The sequence below is a fragment of the Stegostoma tigrinum genome, chromosome 12, assembly GCF_030684315.1.
Source record: "Stegostoma tigrinum isolate sSteTig4 chromosome 12, sSteTig4.hap1, whole genome shotgun sequence".
In the NCBI taxonomy this organism is placed as follows: domain Eukaryota; kingdom Metazoa; phylum Chordata; class Chondrichthyes; order Orectolobiformes; family Stegostomatidae; genus Stegostoma; species Stegostoma tigrinum.
In genome coordinates this window covers 32,965,400-32,993,162 of record NC_081365.1, presented here as the reverse complement: position 1 = coordinate 32,993,162, position 27,763 = coordinate 32,965,400, and the positions used below count along the sequence as shown (strand labels likewise).

Below are 27,763 nucleotides of genomic sequence, written 5' to 3'. Positions count from 1 at the left end.
AACCAAGACTGGAGGAGTTGGATCTGAGATAATGGGGCTGCAGATGCTGGAGAATCTGAGATAACAGAGTGTGGAGCTGGATGAACACAGCAGGCCAAGCAGCATCTTAGGAGCACAAAAGCTGACGTTTCGGGCCTAGACCCTTCATCAGAGTTGGATCTGGCCTGGGTTATTCCTCAGGCTTGAGTCCCAATCGGTTTCAACACATCCACAAGGATTCTTCTCAATAAAATGCTGTGATTTTGCTGAGGACTGGGAGCCAGAGCTTGTTCTCACGCGTTTGTGTGGCCGGCGGCAGCAGCAGCTCAACCGAAAAAAACCCCTCCCCAAGCGGAGAATTCCTCCCTTTCCCCTCCCTCAGGATGTGTTTGTGGTAACCCGACCCGCTTCCAACTGCAAGAGGAGAAAGAATCAAAAAGAAATTGTTTCCACAGTTACGCCGGCCGGTGATTCGCAAAGAAATGTAACAGTAACGAAACAAAGTGAAGCGATTTTTGCTTTTGTTTTTTTTCCCTTCGTTTCGAAATTTTGCGTGGAAAATGAGAGGAGAAGCTGCTGAGCGCTTTACTTGTTCCAGTCAAAGCTTGCCTCCCGCTGTCTGCAGCAACCAGGTGAGTGAAAGGAATTCCCTGAGGGAAGAAAAATGTTTCTCCTACTTGTGAAAACATCCGAGGTGCTTTTTTTTCTTTCTGAAGAAATGAACCGAAGTCAAATGGGCACGCATGATGACTGACCAGTATATCTTTTTAATGTTAAAGTATTCATTAATTAAGGACATGCAACTTTGACATAAGTTGTGCATAATGATTTTGGGAGCAAAGTTAAATGTTGTGGTTCTTTAGATTACGGGTCATGCTAAGTTGAGCACCGCTGCCTGGTGTCAAATGCTCACTTTTCAAAGCACCTCTGAGCTGTACGTCTCATCTTTCTCGGCGTCCTCGCCTAGCCTTTTCATTCTCACATCTTTTTCTTTTCAGTCCAATCTGAATTTCGGACATAATCCACCAATTGAATTGGCTCAATACCATCCGGTTACATTAAGTAGAGGTTAATGCTGCAGTAGCAACTTTAACAAGTTAGCCGAAGGCCTCTATGTTGTATTCTTAAGAATATTTTGAGAGCTTATACTGAGAAATCAAAAATGTACCATATGTACTTGGAATAACTATTTGTGTTGATTGACAAAAGGGACTACAAAGTGATATATGTGTTTCCCTTTTACTTGCCAAACACGGCAGTGTTGCCGATTAAAAATCAACTGGTAATAGTTTTACATGCACTTCTATCCTTTTTCAATTTCAGAAAATTACTAATGAGATCAATTCTAATGGTAGCCTACTGGCTAAGCATACTATCTGTTGTAATCAGCGCAGACCAGAAGTTATCAATAAGTCCTTGTCTGATCACAGAATTATAGTTGGAAAAGATGGCTGCAATGTTGTTGAAGTGAGATCAGAAAAGTGTTATAACTCCAAAATATGTGTAGATGTAGGAAGAAGACATCCCTGTTGATGCCTCCATTGATGAATTAGCCTCCATAATCACTGACACATGAAGACTACTTTGGGTAGTATATTGAAGAGTTGATATAACTTGAGGAATTGTGTCTGCAGGAGATGGGAGAAAAATATGGGGAACACGGACCATTGAGTCAAAGAGTTTTTTTTGTGCAGCAAATCTAAAAAATGGGAGAAAAAGACATCTGTAAGGAGTTCTTGCATGATGATGCAACACTTGAAGCTACACTTCCAAAATCCTTTCATCCATCAGAAATTAAACATTTATTTTATGAGAAAAAACAAGAATATCACCAGAAGCAGAAGCACATGCCATCAGGACGTTTTAGTATCCACCGAACAAACTAGAAGATGACCTAATAAAACATGTCAAAAAACAAGAACTATAGAACTGGAGATGGTTTGGATTGCACAGTGAGGTGCCACATTGAGGACAACAGGCCTTTCACATAGGTAGATATGCACAAGTTTGGGTGACACCAGATGGTACTTCTAATGATAAAATAAGGATAGCAGCACAAGGTTTTGAAGAAAAACTGGGGACTGATGCAATAGTAGACTCACAGATGGCAGGAAAAGCAATTTTGATTTTTTTCTGTTAGCAGCAAATACTTGGGAATGTAAGTCAATTGGTATTAAAGCTGCATATCTGTTGGGAAATCAGATCAAGTGAAGTGCTTCTTGGTCCTTCAGACGAGGCACCAAACACAGTAGGGACATTTTGGTGATTAAGTAATTATACGTATGGCCTAAATGATACATCTAGAGTTTGGTGCTTTTCAATAAGGCCTGCCTGATTAAATTTGAGTTGCCTTCAGTTAAAAGCTGACTCTGCCATGTTTTATTGGTTTAAAAAGGAGTTCTTTTCAGGCATCTTTATGATCCATGGAGATTTTTTTTGTGGGGTGGGAGCAGTGAATTTGAAAACACTGTTACAATTGGGCTTAAAGAAGAATTCAAAATTGGAAGTCAAGCTTTTGGCTCTTTTATATACATTGAGTTGAAGATCAATGTCACTTTATGTTACCAATCTTATTGGGAAAATATTGGCTCCATTTGTCAAAGCAGGGCTTCACAAAATTGAAATGGAGGAATTGTGAAGTTTTATTGAATAATTGAGTTGGCCTTTCACCCAAACAAGACTATCTTGATGTGTTAGAATAAAAGCAAAATGTTGTGGAACCTGGAAATTTGAAATAAACATCGGGAATGCTGGAGAAATGCAACAGTTCTGGCAGCATCTGTGGAGAAACAAATAGAGTTAATGTTTTGATTCTGATATGACTGTTAGAGTTAAGTTCAACAATGAAAAATCATAAGATGCAAGATAATATTCAAGTGTACAAAACATTGAAAACATTAAGATGGAGCTTTGCATTTTGAACTTTACAGCATTGGGAAATTCCAGGAACATAAATCTTGTTTTTAATGCAGCTACTTATGCAAATCTTATGCAAATATGTGTGATGGATGCTGAAGTGCTGCAGGGAATATAATTTTTGTTGTAAGAAACCAAAGTAAGTGTTGCCCTTTCACTTGGGAAGGTAAAAGGAGCAGACAGCAATACAAAGTACCGTGGCAGCCGACACTCTTGTCCTTGGTGAAGCAGAACACATGACATTTTTCGTCACCATAATATGGAAAACAATTCTAGAAAGAGATTTAGCAGCAATAACCATTGAGTGCTACATTGATAATAATTTGTGTGATTTAAAACAGATGCTAGAGATGGAGAAATCACCAAATTGAAATGAGTCAATAGCAGCAGTCAGCTATCTGATTATTTTGCAAAGAAAGTTGTGAGTTCTAAGCAACTTTTGGACTGGGAAAAATACGCTTGGAATTTTAATGTGCAATGAAAAAAGTGGATCTGTAGTATGTTGTCATTTTGTATGTTTAGTTTTTTTTTCATTTTTATGTATGTTTATTTATAAAAGAAACAGGAAATGCGTTAACATCTAATACGAACTGAAGAAATGCCTGCGACTTAATGGAATAAGGGAACAAGCGATGGCATGAATTTGTATTAATTTAGGAGCTTATGGTCAATGGGATGAGTTTTAGGGAGTGCAACTAGCTAAAATAAAGCTGTCACTAAATACATGGATTTGGATGCTGTTTAAATAGTTATCTTTTGTCCAGCAGCAAAGAAATTTCAGTGAATTTTGAACTGTCAGAAAGATAGTAGTAGACTTCAAAAGGACGTAGACAGCTGGTGGATTGGATGGAAATGTAGCCGATGGAATTTAATGCAGAGAATTTTGACGAGATGCCTTTTTGGAGGAAGCCAAGCAACTTAATACAAAGGGTATAACAAGCTAAGGACCTGTGGGTATATGTATATATATCATTGAAGAACACAAGGCAAGTGAAAAAAGTAGTTAATCAGCCATATAGGATTGTGGGCTTTGTAATAGGAATGTAGAGTACAAAAACAAAGCGGTTATTGTGAACCATTATGAAACACTGATTAACACTTACTTTGAGTATTGTGTCTCGTTCTGGGCAATACGTTTAAAGAACCTTGTGAATGCATTAGACAGGGTTCAGATAAAAATGAAATGAGTAGTTTCAGGATGAAAACTTTAGTAACGTGTTTAGATTGAAGGATTGTATATAGAGATGAGAAGATTGACGAGAAGTTTGATAAAGATTGAAAAAAAAATCAAGAGCCTGGATGGAATAGATAGGGAGAAACAGTTCCAATTGGTGGAAGAGTCAAGAACTGGATGACTCTGATTTAAGTGTATGACAAAATAGCATGAATAGACAAATTAAACCTTTTTACGAACTTAGAAGGTTAAAATCTGGAATGTAGTATCTGAGAATGTGTTTGAGGCAAGTTTAGTTATGATTTCCAAAAGGGAATTGGATAATTACTTGAAAAGTTGAAAAAAAGTACTGCACGATTGGAAAGTTTTAAAACCTTTTCCTGTGGAGGAAAACAGTTTGCAAAAGTGCCCAGATCACTGTTTGAAGTAATGCAGTTAGTGGAGGAAAAAAAAACTCTAAATTGGAAGATAGAGGCAACAGAATGAATCAAGGAAAAGATTGGAGTTGCAGAAGCACAATACAGAAGGTGGTGAGAAGTAGTTTTCCAACAATTGAAAAAGTTGTTTGCCGAAGGAATCCTAACATGGAAGACCCGTAATCAATCAAAATGCCATAAGTAAGTGAAACTGCAAATGGTGAGGAAAAGGGATTGGGGTTGAAGAGCTGTTTAATGGCTAGTGAGAGTTATTAATATGATACTTCCAATACCTTAAAAAGTAACTTAATACAAGTGAAGATTGAAATAAAACCATTACTGAAAAATGGTGGAAATAATGGCAATGAGGGCTAGAAAGGCAGACAGTTGTACAATTTTGAATAATATTTAGATATGCATATTTAATATGTGCTTAATTTTATGTTTCCTTTATTCCTCCAAAGCTTTGTGTGTATTGCATCATAAGTTCAGTTTCTGAATGACAATGAAGTCAGTTCCAGTATTAAAGCAAGTGTTAACTTTTCTTCTTATATTGTCACAGTTAAATTGTTTATGTACTTGAAGAGCAAACTCTCAGAAAATGAAATGTGTTCGAAACATAGAATATGAAATGGCCATATATGCTGACATTTTTATTTCAAAGTGTTCTGTCTAGCTGAAGATGTATAATTGTAATTTCTATTCAAAAGAATCCAACTTAACATAGAATTCTCGGCTTCACATTCCACATTTATACAGAACTATTTCTTTTTAGTGGCTTCCTGAGCCTCAAAGGATGGAATTGACCGATATACACCCTAATAGGAAAATAGGACAGAGAGGTGTAGGGATGGGTTCCTGAGCTTGTGGCCTGGTCAACTGGAAGGATGGCTATTGCTGGTGAAGCAGTTATAACTGAAATGCACAAGAAGCCGAAATTAGGTGTGCTGATATCTCGGGGTGAATGGAGGTTGACGATAATATGGATGAAGGAATGGCTGAGTTCATGGAAGGATTTGGAAACACAGATGAGAATTTTCAATCAAGATGGTCACTGGGAGCTAGCATAGTTTAGTAAGCTAGGGTTAATAGGGGAACAGGGATGGCAGTGAGTTCAAACTGAACAGCAGTGTTTTGGATAACTTCAAGTTTATGGAGGGTACAACAAGGAGTGCATTAAAATAATCAAGTATAAGTAACAGTTTAAAATGTAGGCAGAGATCTGTAGCTCGGGTTGTGGGTGAGGTTGTTGACTTGCTCACCGTGCTGACTTGTTCTCGTTCAGATGCTTCATCACCATGCTAGGTGACATCATCATTGGAGCCTCTGACGAAACTGAGAAAGCTGTCCTATTACGCAGACTGAACTATAGCCATAAAGATGCAATCAGAACAGACTTCATGGCCTCCCTGGAGACTATATTAAAAGACAACAGACTCACAGACAAAACACAGCAAGCCATCTGACAAACTATAATTCCCACACTACACAGAAGGAACAAAGGGGACAACCCGAACACATCAGAGAGAAAAGCACTAGAACTTCATAGGAGGCTCCACTGATGATGTCACCTAGCATGGTGACAAAACAGCTGATTGAGAACGAGCCACTCGGTGAGCACGTCAGCAACCTCAGAGGTAATAGTTGCATGGAAGAGTGGTTGAGCAGTACATGAGGTGAAACCAAGCAACATTTTGAAGGTGAAAATTGGTGATCTTGTTGATAGCATGGATATGAGGTCAGATGCTCACCTCGGGATTGAACAAAACCATTGACAGAAACTTTCCAGCCCTCTGAACACGACGTAAGTTTTGGGGGACAGGAGGATTGCAAATGTGACACCATTGATTAAGGAAGGGGCACAGGATAACCCAAGAAACTACAGACCAGTCAGCTTGAGATCAGCCGTGGGAAAACTGATGGAGGCCATAAAACGGAATAAGGTGAATATACCCTTCTATAAGCTGGAGGAAAAATAGGTTAATACTAGATGGTTGACATGGATTTGTCAAGGGCAGATCATGTCGAATAAATTTAATTGAGTTCTTTAAAGTGACACAGACAGTGGATGAGTGTAGCCCTTTAGATGTTGTGAACTACTTGAACTTGCAGAAAGCATTTGCTTCGGGGCCACATGGCAAGTTAGTCAGCTAATTTTAAATGTTTGGGATTGGTGGGTCCTTGGAAGTATGGATTAGAAGTTGTTTAAAACATAGGAAACAGAAGTTAGATGGAGATGGGTATTTCTCAGACAGGAGATTGATTAAATGTGGTATTCTCCAGGGATTGGTATTAATTTTTCTGATTTGGGTATACAAATTGGTGAGGACCATTAAGAGCAAAATCTCTAAATTTGCAGCTGATACTAAGGTGGGAGAATAATGAATTGTAAGGATGATACTGAGTCACTTCATAAGGACATTGACAAGTTGGCCAAATGAGAAAATAACTGGCAGATAAATTTCATTGCAAAGAAATGTGGGGATAACGCATTATGGTAGAATAAACACAGAGAGACAATACAGATTTAATGCTACAACTTTGAAGGGAGTACAGGTACAAAGGGACCTTGGGGTTCACGTGCATGATTCTCTGAAGATGACCAGCCAAGTTGAAACAGTTATTAAGAAGGCCTGTAGGATCCTTGGGTTTATAAATATCAGCATAGAATATAAAAGCAAAGAAATGATGCTTCACCTCTTCAAATCGTTGGTTGAACCACAGTTGGAGTGTTGTGTTCAGTACTGGGGACCTTTATTTAAGGGAGTACGTTAAAAACTCTGGAGAGAGTTCAAAGAAGAATGATACCAGGAATGAGGAATTTTGGATACAAGAGAGGATGAGAAAAATTGGGCTTATTCTCCTTGGAGCAGAGAAGATTAAAAGGTGATCTTATTGAGCTGTTCAAAATTATGAACAATTTTGACAGGATAAGGAATTTTTTGTTACCATTAGTCGCCATGTCATTAAATAGAGGTCACAATTTCAGGATTGTCAGCAAGAGAGCTAGGAGTGACATGAGGAAAAACTTGTTAGGATTTGGAATGCTCTGCCATAGAGAGTGGTGGAGGCAGATTCCACAGGAGATTTCAAAAGAGAGCTGGACATATGTTTGGAAGTGATGAATATAAATGGCTAGAAAATGGGACTAGTTGGGCAGCTCACTTGGGAACTGGTACAGTTTTGATGAGTTAAATGACCTCCTGTATTGTAAAATGCTATGATTCTATGAAAGACATTTTAAAAAAATTTAAGCCCCAGGATGTGATCATCACTGGCTAGGCCGGCATTTATTGCCCGTCCCTAATTGGGGCGACACCCAAATTGTGTAGCTCAGTGGTTAACACTGCTGCCTCACAGCGCCAAGGACTTGAGTTCAATTCCAGCCTCAGGCGACTGTCTGTGTGGAGTTTGCACATTCTCCCCGTGTCTGTGTGGGTTTCCTCCAGGTGCTCCAGTTTCCTCCCATAGTACAAAGATGTGCAGGCTAGGTGGATTAGCCATGCTAAATTGCTGTAGTGTTCAGGGATGTGTAGATTAGGTGGGTTATAGGGCGATGGGTGTATGTGGGATGCTCTGAGGCTCAGTGTGGACTTGTTTGGCCAAAAGGTCTGTTTCCACACTGTGAGGATTCTATTATCTATGGGAATTGTCTGGAGGACAGACTGTGAACAGACTAACTTAATCTCACTGTTGCCAGGGAGAGATAAACAATTGGCAGCTAAGCAACTGAAACAGATCTTTCTCTTATTTATTCCCTTTAAGAAACGGGACAGTCTGTGAGCCTGTAGGCCACGCTTTGCTTATTGTCAAAACATCAGCCCAGATTTCTCTACTATTCCTTACCGATGTGCAGTTATGATCCTCTCTTTTATCAAAATAACTATGTATATGGAGGAAAAGACAAAAACCTTTGAAACAAAACACTGAGTCAAACCTCTCCAACTATTGTATTGAGAGTAGTGCTTTTACTTAGCATGGACTCTCTTGAATCTCTCCCTTTTCTATCTTGGGCTAGTGGAGGTTGCTGTCAATGATTCAGTAACCTTCCTCCTTTCAACCTGAACCACATTTTTAGAGTTTTTGTTCTTTGTCTGCAATGATCTGTCACTTCTCAGCTTCAGTAAAACAGCCGAGAATACATTTCTAGAATTTGGGGCCCCTTACCAATTACCCAGTTCCGCTCACTCCGCCCTTCACCGAGTCTGCTGCACCTCTAGTCGTCATAGCTCCTATTCTGTTGACAGATTGTCAGTCTTTAATTAGCTGATCATTATAGCATTCTGTACTCTTAACCATAGAATCCCATTGACAACAGCCATATTGTTTCTTCCTAATCAACCCTATATATATCATTATGGTCATTCAAACAAAATCCAAAGGTTAGCTCTGTGATTCACATAGATTAACAGAAATTTTGACTTGCCACTAACTCACTGCATGAGGAGATTTAACCCAATGGATTTAACTTTGCCTTTTGATCCTTTTTATGACATTAGGAATATAATTTGAATACTTAAAACATTTTATAGCAATTTAAGTAACCTTTATATATCTGGACAAATACTTGAATAGGAAGGGAATAGAGGGATAGGGGATCTTGTAAGTAAAAACCCTTTAATATAGAAGGGCAAAATGTGTTGGTGCAGGCTTGTTCTTGTGTTGTGTTATTTGTTATTCTTTATTCTATCTCTTTGATATGGATGTGATGGTATCTACTCTATGTACTGTGCCTTTTAGCTGTTTTGTCAAAGTTTCATGATGTTTTTCAAATTATTAAACCATATGCCACAAATAAAAATAAACCATATGATTATGCCTTTTCCAAAGTTTGAGTAAATAAAGTTATCTTTGTATAACCTTCAGAAGGTTAGCCATAATACTTGAACAATACATATTGTACAATCATTTTCAGGTATATCCTGCAGATTTAACCACACCAGGCTGTCCATCAAGCCGGCACTTATCTGCGCAGTACCCACAATTGTGCCATGAATCTTTGAATCCTGCAATTCCTGAACAATCCACGCAGCTTTACACTCAGCCAGGAATTGGCCTCCTGAACAAATCTAAGAGATGTGATCCAACAAGAATTGTTTTGATCGTGCTTTTGCTGTTGGTCATATTTGGAGGAGCTGCAGCCATTTTGTGGTATTTTGTCTGTAAGTAAAGTTATAAATTCAACTAGTGCCATTACAGGAGTAATTTAAAGCTTAGTAAACATTTTTAGAAATCTAGAAAGACGCTCTACCATTGGGTGACATGGTGGCTCAGTGGCTAGAACTGCTGTCTCATAGTGCCAGGCACCTGAATTCAATTCCACCCTCAGGTAACTGTGTGGAGTTTGTACATTCTCCCTGTGTCTGAGTAGGTTTCTACCAGGTGCAGTGGTTTCCTTCCACAGCCCAGAGATGTGCAGGTTAGGTGGATTGGCCATGCTAAATTGTCCATTTTGTATAGGAATGGGTAGGCTAGGTGTATTAGCCATGGGAAATGCAGGGTTACAGGGATGGTCTTTGGAGGGCAGTATGGACTGAATGGCCTGCTCCCACACTGTAGGGATTCTGTGATTCATTGACATGTTCAAAGGTATTTTAACTGATGCTTTTGACTGATATTTTTGAAGTTTCCCGAATACAAACTTCAACATTTCAACGTACAAAAGGTGCACTACATACTGGACATCTCTCAATATAGTGCACATGTGATTGTATGTTCCTAATGTTTGTCCACTAGCTTGGCTTCTTTTGAAGTTAAGCTTCTAATCTGTTGTGTTGTTGTTGGAGAAACAAACAAAGAAACAAAGAAACCTACAGCACAGGAACAGGCCCTTCGGCCCTCCAAGCCTGCACCGATCAAGATCCTCTGTCTAACCTGTCATCTATTTTCTAAGGGTCTATGTCCATTTGCTCCCTGCCCATCCATGTACCTGTCCAAATATATCTTAAAAGACGCTAACGTGTCTGCGTCTACCACCTCCACTGGCAACGCGTTCCAGGCGCCCACCACCATCTGTGTAAAGAGCTTTCCACACATATCTCCCTTAAACTTTCCTCCTCTCACTTTGAACTCATGACCCCTTGTAATTGAGTCCCCCACTCTGGGAAAAAGCTTTTTGCTATCCACCTTGTCTCTACCCCTCATGATTTTGTAGACCTCAATCAGGTCCCCCCTCAATCTCCGTCTTTCTAATGAAAATAATCCTAATCTATTCAAGCTGTCTTCATAACTAGCACCCTCCATACCAGGCAACATCCTGGTGAACCTCCTCTGCACCCTCTCCAAAGCATCCACATCCTTTTGGTAATGTGGCGACCAGAACTGTACACAGTACTCCAAATGTGGCCGAACCAAAGTCCTATACAACTGCAACATGACCTGCCAACTCTTGTACTCAAAAGCAAGATTTGCATTTATAAGGCACTTACCATGAGCACCAGACATCTCAAAGTATTTTACAGCTATGAAGTATCTTTTAGAGTGTAGTCTGTGATGCGATATAGGAAATGTTATAATTAACTTGTGCTCCACAATCTTCCCCAACTGACTCAGTGACAATGATCAGCTAATCAGATTTCATTAATGTATATTGAAGGATAAATATTGGCCAGCACACAAGGAATAATTCCCTTGATCTTCAAAACAGTTGCATGGAATTTGTTACACCTGTAAGAACAGGCAGAATGGGCTTCAGTTTAACATATCATCTGAAAACCAATGAATTGCTCACATAGTGGAGAGCCCACCATGATTGTTATGCTGTAGAGAAATCTTTATTCTGAACTTTACTACCAACTGTGCCACAGCTGACACAAGTATTTATATACATAAGTGATGATGCTTTTCAGTATTAAAAATAAAATGTTATATTTGTACTTTATCGTTAAATGGGTAGATGGGACCAGGAATCCACAAAGCCAGGTTTCTACCAATTTTAACATTTTTGTGATTTTCTGAAATTTCATCTACCAGAGAGGACCAATATGTAAAACAGGAAAACATTTTTAAGGAAGGCACTGATGATGCAGCAATATCTCAAGGCCCATTTTCTGCATTATGAGCTCTTAGAAGCATTGAGAAAAGAATAGGAGCATGAGTAGATCATTTGCTACGTACAACTCCTGCTTGAAATAAATATTCTGGCCTTGATTGCTTCCTGATTGCCAGAGGCTCACTGCTTGTGGGCTGAAGAAATTTCTCCTCATCTCTGTCCTAAATGGTTTACCTGTATCTTTAGACTGGTTCTAGGCCCCCTCTTCCTGCATCTCACCTGCCTGGCTCTGTTCGAATTTTATAGGTATCGATGAGAGCCCCCTCATTCTTCTGAACTCCAGTGAATAAAATCCTAGCCAATCCACCCTCTCTTCATACATCAATCCTGATATCCCAGGAATTAGTCTGTGTGTTACTGAGACCGAAAGGTGTGAGCTATAAGGAGGGGCAGGATAGGCTGGGAATTCTTCCCCTGGTGTGTGGGAGGCTCAGGTCTGACCTTTTAGAGACTTATAAAAACATGGGGGCAAAGATAAGGTGAATAGCCAGGGCCTTTTTCTCAGGATAGGGGAGTCCAGAACTAGGGGGTGTAGGTTTAAAGTGAGAGCAGAAAGATTTAAAAGGGACCTGAGGGGCAACTTTTTCCCAAAAAGTATAGTGGGTATATGGAATGAACTGCTAGCGGCAGTGGTAGAGATAAGGACAATTACAACATTTAAAAAACATTTGGACAGGTACATGGACAGGTAAGGTTTAGGGGGATATGTGCTAAATGCAGGCAAATGGGATTTGTTCAGTTTAGGAAATGTGATTGGTATAGACAAGTTGGGCTGAAGGGCCTGTTTCTGTGCTGTATGCCTTTTTGACTCTGTGACTGTAACTGGTTCCAAAGCACTAGAAATCCTTGCCCTCACACCATCTCTTCAGCCACGTATTCAGCTAATACATCCTGCTATTTATACTTTGACTTGCACATGGCAGTGGTAGTAATCCTGCGATCACTATGTTTGAGCTCCTACTTTCCAACTTATTTATTTATTTACTATGTCATTGTACCAACATATAACGCTGACTTTCACCATGCCCTCCAGAATGTCCTAGATTCTCTTGACCCGAGCACCAGGGAGGCAACATACCATTCTGGAGTTTCGTTTGCAGCTTCAGAAATGCCTGTCTCTTCCATTTCCTCTGTTACAATTGCATTCCTTCACTTATTACTCTTACCCTGTGTAGCAGACCAAACTGTGTTGCAATAAATTTGACTGTTGCTGCTTTCCCCTGTGAGGCCATTCTCCTCAACAGTATCCAAAGCGATGTATCTATTTCATCTTATTGTAGGAAGGATATTATTAAATTGGAGAGGGTTCAGAAAAGATTTACCAGAATGGGAACGGAGGGTTTGAGTTGTAAGAGTAGGTTGGATAAGCCGGGACTTTCTTCAATGGAGTGTCGGAGGTTGAAGGAATTTCATAAAGATTTATAACATCATGAGGGACATTGATACGGTGAATAGTAAAAGTCTTTTAATTCGGGCAGGTGAGTTCAAAACTAGGAGACATTTTTAAGGTGAGAGGTGACCAATTTTAAAAGGACATGAGCAACTTTTTTTTACACCGAGAGCGATTAGTGTGGGGAATAAACTGCCATAGGAAGTGGTCGATGCACGTACAGTTGCAACATTAAAAAAAAATTTGGGTAAGTACATGAATGGGAAAGGTTTGGAGGGATGTGGGCCAAACACAGGCAGGAGGGACTAGTTTAATTTGGGAACATGGTCCATGTGGTTTAGTTGGACTGGAAGGTCTGTTTCCATGCTGTGTGCCTCTATAACAGGAAGTGCTGAATGTCTTAGAAGACTGGTTCACCTCTTTCCCATGACAAGTACCTTACCTGCCCTGAGCAGAGCTTTTAATTCATTCACGGCACTTGGGCATCACTGGCTGCCTGTCCCTCGCTGCTTTGGAGAAGGTGGTGGTGAGCTGCCTTCTTGAACTGCTGCAGTCCACCTGCTGTCGGTTGACCCACAGTGCCACAGGGGGAAAATTCCAGGATTTTGACCCAGCAACAGTGAAGGAACAGCGATATATTTCCAAGCCAGGACAGTGAGTGGCTTGAAAGGGAACTTGCAGGTGACGGTGTTCCCATGTATCTGCCTCCCTTGTCCTTTTGGAAGGAAGTGTACGTGGGTTTGGAAAGTGCTTGTCTGAGAATTAAACAGCTGTGCCTCTGTTTAGCACTGGGCAGATAACACTGCGCACTCATCTTTGCTGCAAAGAATGATGTCAATTCCCCTCACTATAATGTCACCTAATACAACAACATGTCTTCCTGCACCTGTCTTCACCCCAACTTCCTGTAAGGCTTCCTGTACCACAGTGCTACAGTCAGTTTGCACATTGACCCCGCAGCCCGCATTCTCATCCAAACAAGCTGAGAAACTTTAAACCTGTCGGACAATTGCAGAGGCTGACAGTTCTGAACTCCCATCCTGTTCACTTTACCTGCTTCATTGACAGTCACACACTCCGAACACTTACCAAGTCAGAAGACACTATCCTAAGTGGTGCGACAGCCTTCTGGTACTAAGAATCCAGATATCTTTCCTAATCACAATTCTTCATTGTTCACATCAGGATTTCATTTCTCCAGAAAGAAAATCCAGATCAGTTTTTGCAAACTTGAGCAGTAAAAACAGGAGATTAAAACTTGAATGTAGTGGGTACTTCAGAATGAATAGCCCAATCAATTAATAGAAACCTGAGCAGTAAAACACCTGAGCTAACTGAATAGCTGAGGCAAATTTGCAGCTTGTCTCAAAGCTACAATGAAAGAGTGTGACAAGCCAGTCTGCTGTTCTGTCTTAGTCATAGCTCTTCAGTTTGTTATGATGTTTGATCCGATCAGCTGCAGAAGATACGTGGGGGAGGAAGGTGGTGAGTTGCAGGATCAGTTTGTAGGGCGCGTCATTAAATTGGGAGGATTGAAGGAATACTAGCTGGCAGAATACAGCAGCAGATTTAGAGCTGCGTAGGATGTGGCAACACTCTGTACAGAAGATAGAAAAACATCTTGATATGCCAGTCCAGCAATAGAGCAACATAATATAGCAAAATGATAATAATGGGAATTCTTTGTCTAGATAACTGAATTCCATCTTGGTATCAAATAGCCTATTCATTTGAACAAACGTCAGTATATTGTATAGGAGTCATAGAGGTCTATGGCATGGCAACAGGCCCTTCGGCCCAACTTACCCATGCTGTCTAGTTTTCACAATTGAACTAGTCCCATTTCCCTGCATTTGGTCCATACACCCTCTATACCTATCCCATCCATGTATCTGTCTAAATGTTTCTTAAATTATGAAATTGTGCTCGCTTCTACCACTTCCTCTGGCAGCCCATTCCAGACACTCAACACCCTCTGTGTAAAAAAAATGCACCTCTGGACCCTTTTGGATCTCTTCCTATCCCCTTAAACCTGTGTCCTCTAGTTATAGACTCTGCTACCATGGGGTTAGGCTGCTGGATATCTACCGCATCCGTGCCTCTCATGATTTTATCGACCTCGGTAAGGTCACTCTTCAGTCTCCAATGCTCTGTGGAAAAAACATATTCAACCCCTCCTTGTAACTCAAACCTCCCAGTCCAGTTAGCATCCTAGTAAATATTTCCTGCAGTCTTTCTAATTAATATCCTGTCTATCGTAGGGTGATCAGAACTGCACACAGTACTCCAAATGTGGCCTCGCCAATGTCTTGTACAGGTGCGACAAGATGAACCATCTCCTATACTCAGTGCTGTGACTGATGAAAGCATGCTTGCCGAAAGCCACCTTCATTACCCTGTCTACCTGTGGCTCGACTTTCAAGAAGCTATAAACCCATACTCCTAGATCACTTTGTTCTGTAACGCTACCTGGGGCCTTACCATTGACTGTGTAAGTTCTGTCCTGGTTTGACCAATCAAGACGCAACACCTTGTTTTATGAAATGAAGCTCCATCTGCCATTTCTTAGCCCACTGGCCCAGTTAATCAAGGTTATCTCTATAGATTTCAATCAGGCTTCAAGTTCATTATGACTTGCCTCGCAAGTAGGTTCTGAAAGTCATGTTCTTTTTGTTCAGTCTTGGGATGTGGGCATTGCAGGCTGGGACAGAATTTATTGGCAATCTGTAGTTGCACTCAAGAAGTTGGTTGTGAGCTGTCTTCTTGAATGATTGCGGTACATTTGGTGTCGGTAAAAACACAATGTGTGAGGAAGAGAGTTCCAGGATTTTAACCCAGCAACTTTGAAAGAATGGTAATATGTTTCCATGTAAGGACAGTGAGTGGTTTGGAGGGGAACTTTCTGGTGGTGGTGTTCCTGTATAACTGCTGCCCTTGTCCTTTGAGGTGGTAGTGATTGTGGGTTTGGAAGATTCTGCCTGAGCAGCTGAGGTGAATTTCTACAGTGTCCCTTGTAGATGTGCTGCTGCTGCTGTGTATCGGCGTTTGAGAGAGTGAATGTTTGTGAACTGGAAGTGATAAAGTCCTGGATGGCAAAAAACTTACTTGTTTCTGGAGGTGAATTCATCCAGGCAAGTGGGGAGTATTCTTGCCTTGTGCCTTCTAAACGTTGAATGGGTTTTGGGGAGTCAGGAGGTGAGTTACTGACTGCGGAATTCCAAGCCTCTGCCTTGTTGTTGTAGCCACTATATTTATATGGCTAGACCAGTTCAGTTTCTGGGCAGTGGTAATCTCCAGGATGCTGACAGTGTGATTCAGTGATGGAAGTGTCAATGAATGTCAAGGGCTGATGGTTAAATTCTCACTTGTTGGAGATGATCATTACTTGTCACCTGTGAATCCAAGCTCATATATTGTCCATGTCTTGCTGCATTTAGACATAGACTGTTTCGGTATCTAACGAGTGCAAATGGTGTTTAACATTGTGCAATCATCAATGACCATTCTACTTCTCAAAATTCATACAAAAGCAACCATATAATCACTACTAATAATACCTTTACATCTTCTTTGCATTATCCCACGTTTTTGGCCACCAGGTGTCTTTTGTTGTGATATATGAATTGTTTCTTTTTTGTACAAATTACACAACATTGCCGTGCAGCTAATCTTCTGAGGATGGTACTTTTTAAGCATTTTCCTAAAAATTGAAACACTGGTTATTTTCCAATCTTGTAAGCATCCTTGTAAAGTTTCCTTATTAGCTTAGTTTCCATTCTTAGATCCATTTCATCCGGCTCTGTTGCTTATGAATATTCAATTTCACCAGATTCTTTAAATCCTCAATTCCACCTCCCTGCCTTGATTCAGAATTCTTGAGCCCCTCACTGATTAAAAATCCATCTGTTTCCAACCTTGAATATACCTAAGGACTTGATCTCTGCAGCCCTCTTTGGTAAATAATTCCACCAATTTATTATCCTCTGAGAGAAGGAATTACTCTTTATCTGTGTCTCAAAAGGGCAACCTCTTATTCTGAGATTTATACTTGTTGGTCCTGGAAGTTGAAACAACCTCTCCGCATCCAAACTATCAAATCCCCTAAAAGTTGTGTATGTTTTGATTAGAATGCCTCTCATTCTTCACAACCCTAATGAGTACAGGCCCAACTTACTCTATTCCGTGTTTCTGTTAAATTTCTACGGTTTAAGAAATTGTGGGCTGTAGTCCGTTGTTTCAAATTTATGAGAAATAATAGAATCGAGTCAGAGTCATACAGCATGGAAACAGATCCTCTGGTCCAACTAGCCATGCCAAACATAATCCCAAACTAAAATTGCCCCACCTGCCTGCTCCTGGCCCATATCCTTCCAAATTTTCCTATTCATATACTTATCCAAATGTCTTTTAAATGTTGTAATTTTACCGCATCCAATACTTCATCAGGAAGTACATTCTGCATGCGAACCACTCTCTGTGTAAAAAAATTTGCCTCTTATGTCTTTTTTAAATCTCTCTCCTCTCATTTAAAAATGTATCCCCTAATCTTAAAATTCCTCACCCTAGGCAGAAGACAGCTACCACCAACTCTACCTGTACCTCTTATTATTTTATAAACTTCTTTCAGGTCGCCTCTCAACTTGTGATAAAAGTCCCAGCCTATCCACCCTTTCCTTATAACTCAAACCTACAATACCCGGCAGCATCCTGGTAAATCTCTTCTGAACCCTCTCCAGCTTGATGATATCCTTCCTGTAACTGGGTGGCTAGAACTGGACACAGTATTCCAGAAGAGGCCTCACCAATGTCCCGTACAACCTTAACATAGCTTCCCAACTCTTATATTCAAAGGACCGAGCAGTGAAGGCAAGCATGCCATATGCCTTTTTAACCATTCTCTCTAAATGTGACGGAAACTTTAAAGAATTATGTACCTGCAGCCCTAGCTCCCTCTGTTCTACAACTCTACCCAAGGCCCTACCATTAAATGTATAAGCCCTAGGATGGTGACGGCGAGCACGAGGAGGCATAGCTTTAAATTGAGGGGTGAAAGATATAGGACAGATGTCAGACGTAGTTTTTTTACTCAGAGAGTAGTAAGGGAATGGAACGCTTTGCCTGCAACGGTAGTAGATTCACCAACTTTAGGTACATTTAAGTTGTCATTGGACAAGCATATGGACGTACATGGAATAGTGTAGGTTAGATGGGCTTGAGATCGGTATGACAGGTCGGCACAACATCGAGGGCCGAAGGGCCTGTACTGTGCTGTAATGTTCTATGTTCTATGTTCCTACCTTTGTTCATTAGTAAATCTTTAACTAAGCCTGCAATCCCAGGAGCAGCTGCAAGATCCGTGCTGCTTCTTGTCCATGTTGCAAAAATACCTCAGATTTCAGAATGTAGGGAAATTAATCGACATGTTGCATGCATTGCAGAATTTTGTCACATACAAGCAAAATGAAGACTGACAACCTTTCTGCAATACCAGATAATTTAACTGAAAAAAAGTTTACAAATTTATTTGCAAAAACACAATGATTTGAAAACAGCAGAGTCATTGTGATGGAAACTTTTAACTTTCCATATATTGATTGGGACCCCCTTTGTACCAGGGGCTTTGGGTGAGCAGAATTTGTCAGGTGCATCAAGGATGGTTTGTTGAAGGAAAGTATATATAGTCCAAATAGGAAGGGGCCACACTAGACCCAATATTGGGGAATGAGCTGACAAGGTGATTGAAATTTCAATGGGGGAGGTTTCCGGAACAAGTGACCATAATTTCTGAAGTTTTAAGTTATTTATGGATAAGGAGAAGAGTTGTCCTTGGGTGAAAGTACCAAATTGAGGGAAAGCTAATTACAACAATATTAGGCAGGAACTGGGGAATGTGGATGGGGAGTTGGTGGGGTGGCTGTTTGAGGGTAAATCCACATCTGTCATGTGGGAATCTTTCAAAGGCCACACAATCAGACATCAAGATCAGTGTGTTCCTGTGAAAATGGAAGATCAGGATGGCAAGATTTGGGAACCTGAGCTGACAAATGAAATTGTGAGCATAGTCAGAAAGAACAAGAAAACGTAAAAATGATGCAGGAAACTGAAGACAGACAACCCCCCGGGGAATATAAAGGCAGGAAAGAAACCAGAGTTTAGGAGGTCTCAAAGGGGCCACAAAATGACCTTGGCAACAGGATTAAGGAAAATCACAAGGCTTTTTATATGTATATAAAGAGCAGGAGGATAGCTAAGGAAAGGGTTGGTCCACTTAATGACAAAAGAGGAAATTGATTTATGGAGCCAGAGGATGTGGGTGAGATCTTTGACAAATACTTTGTTTCAGTATTCACAAAGGAGAAGGACATGGTGTTTGGTGAGTCTTGGGAGGGGTGTGTTGATATTCTAGGGCATGACAATATAAAAAAAGGAGAAGGTATTGGCTGTTCCAAAAAAAAGTACAGTAGACAAGTTCACGGGATCTGATGGATCTATCCCGGAATACTGAGGGAGGTGAGGGGGGAATTTCTAAAACCTTATGTGAAATCATTGTATCTTCTTTAGTCACAGGCTAGACCTCAGAGGCCTGGAGAATAGCCAGTGTTGTTCCTTTGTTTAAGAAGGGCAATAGGGATTTCAGGCCCATGAGCCTTATTTCACTGGTGGACAAATTATTGGAAAAGATTCTTTGGACCACGATTTACTCACATTTAGACTTAATAGTGATAGGCAACTTGGCTTTGTGTGGAGGAGGTCGTGTCTCACAAACTTGATTGAATTTTTCAAGAAAGTGACAAAGACAATTGATGCAGTCATGCTGGTGGATGTTGTCCATACAAACTTTAGCCAGCCCTTTGACGAGGTGCCTCATGGCAGGCTGACCCAAAAGGTGAAATCGTGTGGGATCTGCAGTGAGCTGGTAGTATGGATACAGACCTGGCTTTATGATAGAAGCCAGAGATCAGCAGTGGAAGGGTATTTTCGTAATTGGAGATCTGTGACCAGTTGTGTTCCACAGGGGTCAATGCTAGGACTGCTGCTTTTTGCAATCTATATAAGTGATATGGGAGAGAGTGTCGGTGGTCTGATTAGTAAGTCTGCAGACAAGACAAAGTTTGGGAAAGCAGCGGATAGTGAGGAGAATAGCCAGAATATTCAACAGGATATCATTAGGCTGGAGACTTTGGTGGAAAAATGGCAATGAAATTTATTTGAGGCACGTGCATTTTGGAAGGTCTAATACAGGACAGAAATGTATAGTAAATGGCAGAACTGTCCACATCAAGTAGATGTTCACCTGCCCATCTGCCAATGTGGTATACTGTATCCACTGTAACCGTTGTGGCATCCTCTACATTGGGGAAACCAAGCGGAGGCTTGGGGACTGCTTTGCAGAACACCTCCGCTTGGTTCGCAGTAAACAACTGCACCTCCCAGTCGCGAACCATTTCAATTCCCCCTCCCATTCCTTAGATGACATGTCCATCCTGGGCCTTCTGCAGTGCCATAATGATGCCAACTGTGGTTGTAGGAAAAACAACTCATATTCCGCTTGGGAACCCTGCAGCCCAATGGTATCAATGTGGATTCCACCAGCTTCAAAATCTCCCCTCCCCCCATCCCATAACCAGCCCAGCTCGTCCCAGCCTGCCTAACCTGTTCTTCCTCTCACCTATCCCGTCCTCCCACCTCAAGCCGCACCTCCATTTCCCACCTACTAATCTCATCCCGCCCCCTTGACCTGTCTGTCCTCCCTGGACTAACCTATCCCCTTCCTACCTTCCCACCCATACTCTCCATTCCACCTATCTTCTCCTCTATCCATCTTCAGACCGCCTCCCCCTCCCTCCCTATTTATTTCAGAATCCTCTCCCCATCCCCCTTTTCTGATGAAGGGTCTAGACCCGAAACATCAGTTTTTGTGCTCCTGAGATGCTGCTTGGCCTGCTGTGTTCATCCAGGTCCATCCACACTTTGTTGTCAAGAACTCCCTTAGTATTGCCTTTATTGATTGTGCTCACAACATGCTGTGAATTCAAATTTACAGCCTTCTTACTTTTTTCATTCCTTCATGGGATGAGGGTGTCTCTGGCTAGGCAGCATTTATTGCCCATCCCTGATTGAGAGTTAAGAGTCAATCACATTGCTGTGGGTCTGGAGTCACATGTAGGCCAGACCATGTAAGGATGGCGGTTTCCTTCCCTAAAGGACATTAGTGAATTAGATGGGTTTTTCTAACAATTGGCAATGGATTCATTGTCAACATTAGACTATTAATTCCAGATGTTTGTTTAATTCAAATTCTACCGTCTGCCATGGCAGAATTCAAACCTGGGACCCCAGAACATTACCTGGGTCTATGGATTAACAGTTAAGCAGAAATACCACTGGGTCTTCACAACCCCTAATAAATTCATGGTTATCATTAAATTCTTAATTCTAGACTTTTTACTGAATTCACATTCCACCATCTGCCATGGCAGGTTTTGAACCCAGGTCCCCAGAACATTAGCTGAGTGTCTGGATTAACAGTCCACTGATAATACCACTGGGCCATCAGTTCTTATGTGTTCAAGATAAGAATGTTAGCAAAAGCACTGCAGTTGACATGTGACAAGGTTGTTAACCTTGCCAAGGCTTGACTACTCCAATGTACTGCTGCCAAGCCTCCCATGTTCTATCATCCACAAACTTAAGGTCATCCAAAACTGACCATGTGCTAACATGCACGACGTCTTGTTCACGCTTTGTCATTCCAATTACTGAACTACATTATGTCCCAGTCTGGCAATGCCTCTGTTTTAAATTCCTAATCCTCGTTTTCACGTCACTCCACATACTTTCTCTGTCTAAATCTGTAAAGTTGTCATTCTTGGAGCCCTGCACATTATCTACCCTTATCCAATTCCATCTTCTTGAGCACCTCTGGTTTTATTTGCTCAGAAATTAGATCAGCAGGTATCAAGATCCTAATGCCTGGTGCTGCCTTCCTAAAAGCATTGTAGGTCTAACAGAAAATCGACTGCAGTGATTCAAGAAAGCAACTCAGGACCAACTCTTCGACAGCAATTGTGGATGGTCAATAAATGCTGGCCCAGCCGCTGATACCACATCGCTTGAATGAATAAAAGATTGCTCTTGTTCCCATCCTCATTTTACAAGCTCCATAAAACCTACCTTTAAGATCAGATTTTGGTGATTGATCCTGATGTATTATCAGGCTCCGTGTCATTTTTATTCAGTAATGCTCCTGTGAAGTACTTTGTGATCTTTAATTCATGCAAAGGTGTTAGAGAAATTTAATTGTTGTTAGAATGCTTTTTAAAAAAATTCTTATCACTTTTTATTTTACCTCTTAAAGCTCTACTTTCATATTCATGAGGATTTGACAAATAAATGTGTTACTTGCAGTAGAGCCATAGTGATAGTATTTCTCATCCAGTTTATCGAGAGTAAAGATTTTCACTCATTAATGACTTCTGAGCACTGTAATAGTTTTGGCTAACTTTTTATATTCTATCAACTCTAACAGGTGAGATACCAAATGGCAGAGTTTACTTCAGTGGTTCAGTTCACCTTGTAAATGCCATCTTCAGTCCTGCATTAACAGACAGCAGATCCCCTGAGTTCATTCACTTAGCCAATCAGGTTGAGGAACCAGTAAGTAACATACTTTTATTTGTTGTTTGTACAGTTTTTCATTCATAGAACAATTCGCAAACTAGAACTTACTTGGCTACAAAGGAGACATGCAAAATTATTAGAATACATAACAGGAAGAAGTTCTGCTTCGGTATTATTGGCAGTCTGGTTGAAAATTGTATTTGAAATTGTGGTTATTTCCTGGAGTGAAGTTAAAAGTTCATCTTCCCATATAAATTTATTTCCATCGTAGCACATGCCAAGTCATCCCTGAGACAGCACCAACAGAATGCAGAACAGAATGTTATGGTTTTTGTTCCATGTATAAAATCATGGAATCATGTATCAACAAAAATATTATTTGATATATTTGGGATTTGCAACTGATGCAATTTTATAATAGAATTGAAAATGACATTGAGCATAAAATGAACGTCTTACGATGAACCTAGTCCAATACTTGCAAATTACCTGAAATTAAATCACTGATAATTAATTTAAATAAAACGACCAAACAGTTTACCAGTTTCATTGCTGTGCAACAATTTGTTTCATTTAAGTTAAATATTTTTGGTATTTAAAATGTATGTGTGTGCCTTTGCATTTAAAAATAAGTTTAATTTGAAAAGCATCCTTGAGCAGTCAAAATAGGCGCTATCAGCATGCTCATTATTTTGAAATAAAAACAGAAGTTGCTGGAAAAGCTCAGCAGGTCTGGCAGCATCTGTGGAAAGAAATCCGAGTTAATGTTTTGAATCAAGTGACCCTTACTCAGTTCTGTTTTTGTTTGAATTACAGCATCCACAGTTCTTTTGGTTTTTATTTTTTTCATTATTTTGACCTGTTTGCATGGCTGGTGTTGTGATCAAAGTCAGTTTCAAGTGCAAAGAATTTTAAAACCAATGTTAATGATTGTGAAAACTCAATTTGTCCTCAACATAATTTGTACTTATAGATCTAAGATTTGTATTCTTCTAGGATAAACCATAATATTAAAAATCCTAAATAAATTCTGCTACATTTTATTCGCCACATTAACGGTCTCCTGTTAGTGAAAATATTTCATGATATAGAAAAAGAGATAACTAATTCTTGATAAATGTGTTAGTGATATATTTCTTCTTAGCAAGAATAAAGTAACTTGGGGCAGAATTTCTCCATTATTTTTATAAGTGTAGGAGCGAGCATGTTTGCTGGTGTCCAATATAACCAACTGCAGTGCCAAGAAAACTTGCCATCTTGTCTGCCAGGTCAGTTCATTAAGAGCTAACAAGCAGAGCATAAGCGAGTTTTTTGATGAACCTGAGGCCTGGATACAGATAGATCCAGCGTCAAGATGATAAGTATGGTTTATATGTGGGAAGAGGTGGCTCAGATATAAGTTTATGGGTGGTTTTCAGAGGCACATTTTGATGCCCTCCCCATCTATGCCTGCAGCTCCCCCCAAATTGGGGCAGCTGGATGTGCTGCTCAGAATGTACAACAGGCAAGTTGACCCTGCTTACCCATTCAGGAATTCAAGTGATAGAGGACATTACAATTGGATCCTTAAGTGGCCATTAATTGACCACTTAAGAGCCTTAATTAGTGGTGGATTGAGAAACTCACTCATGGACTTTTTCACTCGGAACATAATTAATGAGATGGCAAGAAGTGAATGCGTCTGTCCCTAGGGCCAACACACTCCATTATTTCTGCTCCTGCCTCCTGTTTTTTCACCTCCAGGGAGAGGAAATTGCACCCTTAATCACCGATAGACCAAATAGAAACATAGAAAATAGAAGTAGAATAGGACAGCTGTCCCTCCCTTCAAACCTGCTCTGCCATAAAATAAGATAATGATTGATCATCCAACTCAGTACCCTGTCCCCCTTTATCCCCAGATCCTTTGATTCATTTTGCACTGAGAACTCTATCTAACTTCTTCTTGAAAATAGTCACTATTTTGACCTCAGCTGTTTTCTGTGGCAGAGAATTTCACAGGTTCACATTCCCTGGGTGAAGAACATTTTCCTTCTCTCAGTCCTATATGACCTACCCTGCACCTTTCAGACTGTGACCTCTGGCTGTGCATTCTCAGTGCTCGGGGACATCTTTCCTGTGTTTGCCCTATCTCGTCCAGTTAGAATTTTATAAATTTGCACGACATTTTCCCTCATTCGTCTAAACTCCAGTGAATATGTTTCCCGCATTTTCCGCAACACATCCCTCACACCCCGCCCCTGCCACAACCACCCAAAGAGGATCCCCCTCGTTCTCACACACCACCCCACCAACCTCCGGATACAACGCATCATCCTCCGACACTTCTGCCATCTACAATCCGACCCCACCACCCAAGACATTTTTCCATCCCCACCCCTGTCTGCTTTCCGGAGAGACCACTCTCTCCGTGACTCCCTTGTTTGCTCCACACTTCCCTCCAACCCCACCACACCTGGCACCTTCCCCTGCAACCGCAGGAAATGCTACACTTGCCCCCACACCTCCTCCCTCACCCCTATTCCAGGCCCCAAGACGACCTTCCACATTAAGCAGAGGTTCACCTGCACATCTGCCAATGTGGTATACTGCATCTACTGTACCCGATGTGGCTGCCTCTACATTGGGGAAACCAAGCGGAGGCTTGGGGACTGCTTTGCAGAACACCTCCGCTCGGTTCGCAATAAACAACTGCACCTCCCAGTCGCAAACCATTTCCACTCCCCCTCCCATTCTTTAGATGACATGTCCATCATGGGCCTCCTGCAGTGCCACAATGATGCCACCCGAAGGTTGCAGGAACAGCAACTCATATTCCGCTTGGGAACCCTGCAGCCCAATGGTATCAATGTGGACTACACCAGCTTCAAAAATCTCCCCTTCCCCCACCACATCCCAAAACCAGCCCAGTTCGTCCCCTCCCCCCACTGCACCACACAACCAGCCCAGCTCTTCCCCTCCACCCACTGCATCCCAAAACCAGTCCAACCTGTCTCTGCCTCCCTAAACTGTTCTTCCTCTCACCCATCCCTTCCTCCCACCCCAAGCCGCACCTCCATCTCCTACCTACTAACCTCATCCCACCTCCTTGACCTGTCCGTCTTCCCTGGACTGACCTATCCCCTCCCTAGGCCCCCACCTATACTCTACTCTCCACCTATCTTCTTTTCTCTCCATCTTTGGTCCGCCTCCCCCTCTCTCCCTATTTATTCCAGAACCGTCACCCCATCCCCCTCTCTGATGAAGGGTCTAGGCCTGAAACGTCAGCTTTTGTGCTCCTGAGATGCTGCTTGGCCTGCTGTGTTCATCCAGCCTCACATTTCATTATCTTGGATTCTCCAGCATCTGCAGTTCCCATTATCACTGAATATGTTCAGTCCTGCTTTTGTAAGAACCAGTCTGGTAAAGCTTTATTGTAGTCTCTCCATAGCTAGAACATCCTTCCTCAAAAAGAGACAAAAACGGCACACAATGCTAATGCTAACTACTTAGAAATAACTGGGTGGTGGAATTTGATTTATTGCTTTGGTTTATTTTGTGTTTGGCAGTTGGCCGAAATGTTTAGAAGATCACAGTTGGCGCAACGCTTTGTCAGTCTCAATGTCATCGCCTTTAGGTAGGAATTCATTTCTTTAATGTTCTCATATACTTGTTTTCCACTCAAATCAAGTTTTTTTTAAAAGACTTTTTAAATGTTCATTTGTTTTTGTCATCCATTCAGAGATCATTACTGATCCACCTATGTGTATTGCTTTTCACTGAAGCTTAAGAGTTAGGATCATCATATATTAATACATGCAAACATGTAGTTAAAATTCTGGGCTTTGCAACTTACTGATGTTACAGTTTCTAATTATTCTGGCAAATTACTCCTTTGAATGAAATGTGGTTTAAGTTCCGAAAGGAAAAACAAATTTTACAGTATTTCTAAGACACACTTTAATAGCCATAAATCAATGCTAACAACTACAAAAGCTGCATTTGTATAACACAACTTTTGTAGAAAACCATCAGGCACATCATAACTGTGATTAGAAAATGGATCTTTTGTCAAAGAAATAGATGATGATCAGTAACGAAAATAATAGTTGCTACTGGGAGGGAAGTTGAAAAAGTATTGGGAATTCAAAGTGATGTCAAAATTTTCCAGTTGGAAAGGCATTGGAAAGATTTAGATGATGCACATAGGCCCAGGAGCTAATTTAGATCAATGCCAAAGGGTTTGATGAGTGAGAGAGATTTTATTTTTGACAAGCTACAGTTTATGGGGATTGACTAAAACCAAAGTTGACATCTTACTTTCATTCTGCAAAAATGAATATTTGTAGTTCATTAAGGACGGTTGGGCAGACAGCTATTCTGAATTGTCCTGTACAGAAAAATCTGAGAATTTTTGTTCTAACAAGCTTTTACAGCAATTTTTATGTGTTGTTTAAGGAATCTTTCAAAACAATTGTTTAAAAACATCAAATACATGAATTGTCTTAAAGTATTTTAATGGTACCATTTTTACTCAAACTTAATGCTTCCAACAAGTACACCAGCCTCACACTGGCTGAAAACTTTTTGAGATATTCATAGATTATCAATGCAAATGTTTTGGCTTCTTGCAGTTGGGCTTTCTAATGTAATTTAATATTTTATCTTTTTTCACAGTGAAGGAAGTGTTTTAGCTTACTTCATGCTTACATTCTCTGTGGGGAAAAATAGACTTCTGGAAGACAATAAGGTCCTACACGCAGTTGATATGGTTAAGGTATTGAATAACTACATGAGGAAACCAACTGAATCAAGCAATACAACTGAGCATTTGGAAAAGTTTCATGTAGACATCAATTCTGTTAACATTTACGGTATGACAGTTTTCTTGTAATATTAGTTCTCATGATTAGAGTTGTCCACTTTTACATTTTCTCATTGTATTTGTTCGAGGTCTGTAGATCGATCCATGTATCTCTGTTTGAAATCAGTATAAGATTTATTAAAAAAAATAGGCAGTGTCATGAACTAATCATGTTAGATTCTTCTTCCAGTCTTTTATTCTGAGAAATGGAGATGATCTTAACTCTAAGTTGTATTATGATCAATGTATCACTTTGAAGGAACATTTTTCTTCTTAGTTAAAGACAGTGTAACAAAAGTATTAGTTTGTCAGTCATCCAGTCTGAAGCTTACTTTTCATATTATTTTTACAAAAGAAAGTCTGAAAGTTCCAC

The 27,763-nt window shown here is 40.6% G+C and overlaps 1 protein-coding gene across 3 annotated transcripts in view; it reads left to right on the top strand.

Annotated features, from left to right (window-relative positions):
• Positions 1-369: 369 nt before the first annotated feature.
• LOC125457270 (suppressor of tumorigenicity 14 protein-like) overlaps positions 370-27,763 on the top strand; it is a 132,729-nt gene continuing 105,335 nt past the window's right edge. For 2 of the 3 annotated variants that reach the window (XM_048541259.2, XM_048541260.2), the window contains exons 1-5: positions 370-611; positions 9,401-9,647; positions 22,456-22,583; positions 26,096-26,163; positions 27,204-27,400. In XM_048541259.2, coding sequence (XP_048397216.1) covers positions 540-611; positions 9,401-9,647; positions 22,456-22,583; positions 26,096-26,163; positions 27,204-27,400 — 712 coding nt within the window. In that variant the 5' untranslated portion in view covers positions 370-539. The remainder of the gene's footprint in view (positions 612-9,400; positions 9,648-22,455; positions 22,584-26,095; positions 26,164-27,203; positions 27,401-27,763) is intronic. The other variant, XM_059650271.1, reaches the window with a different exon arrangement.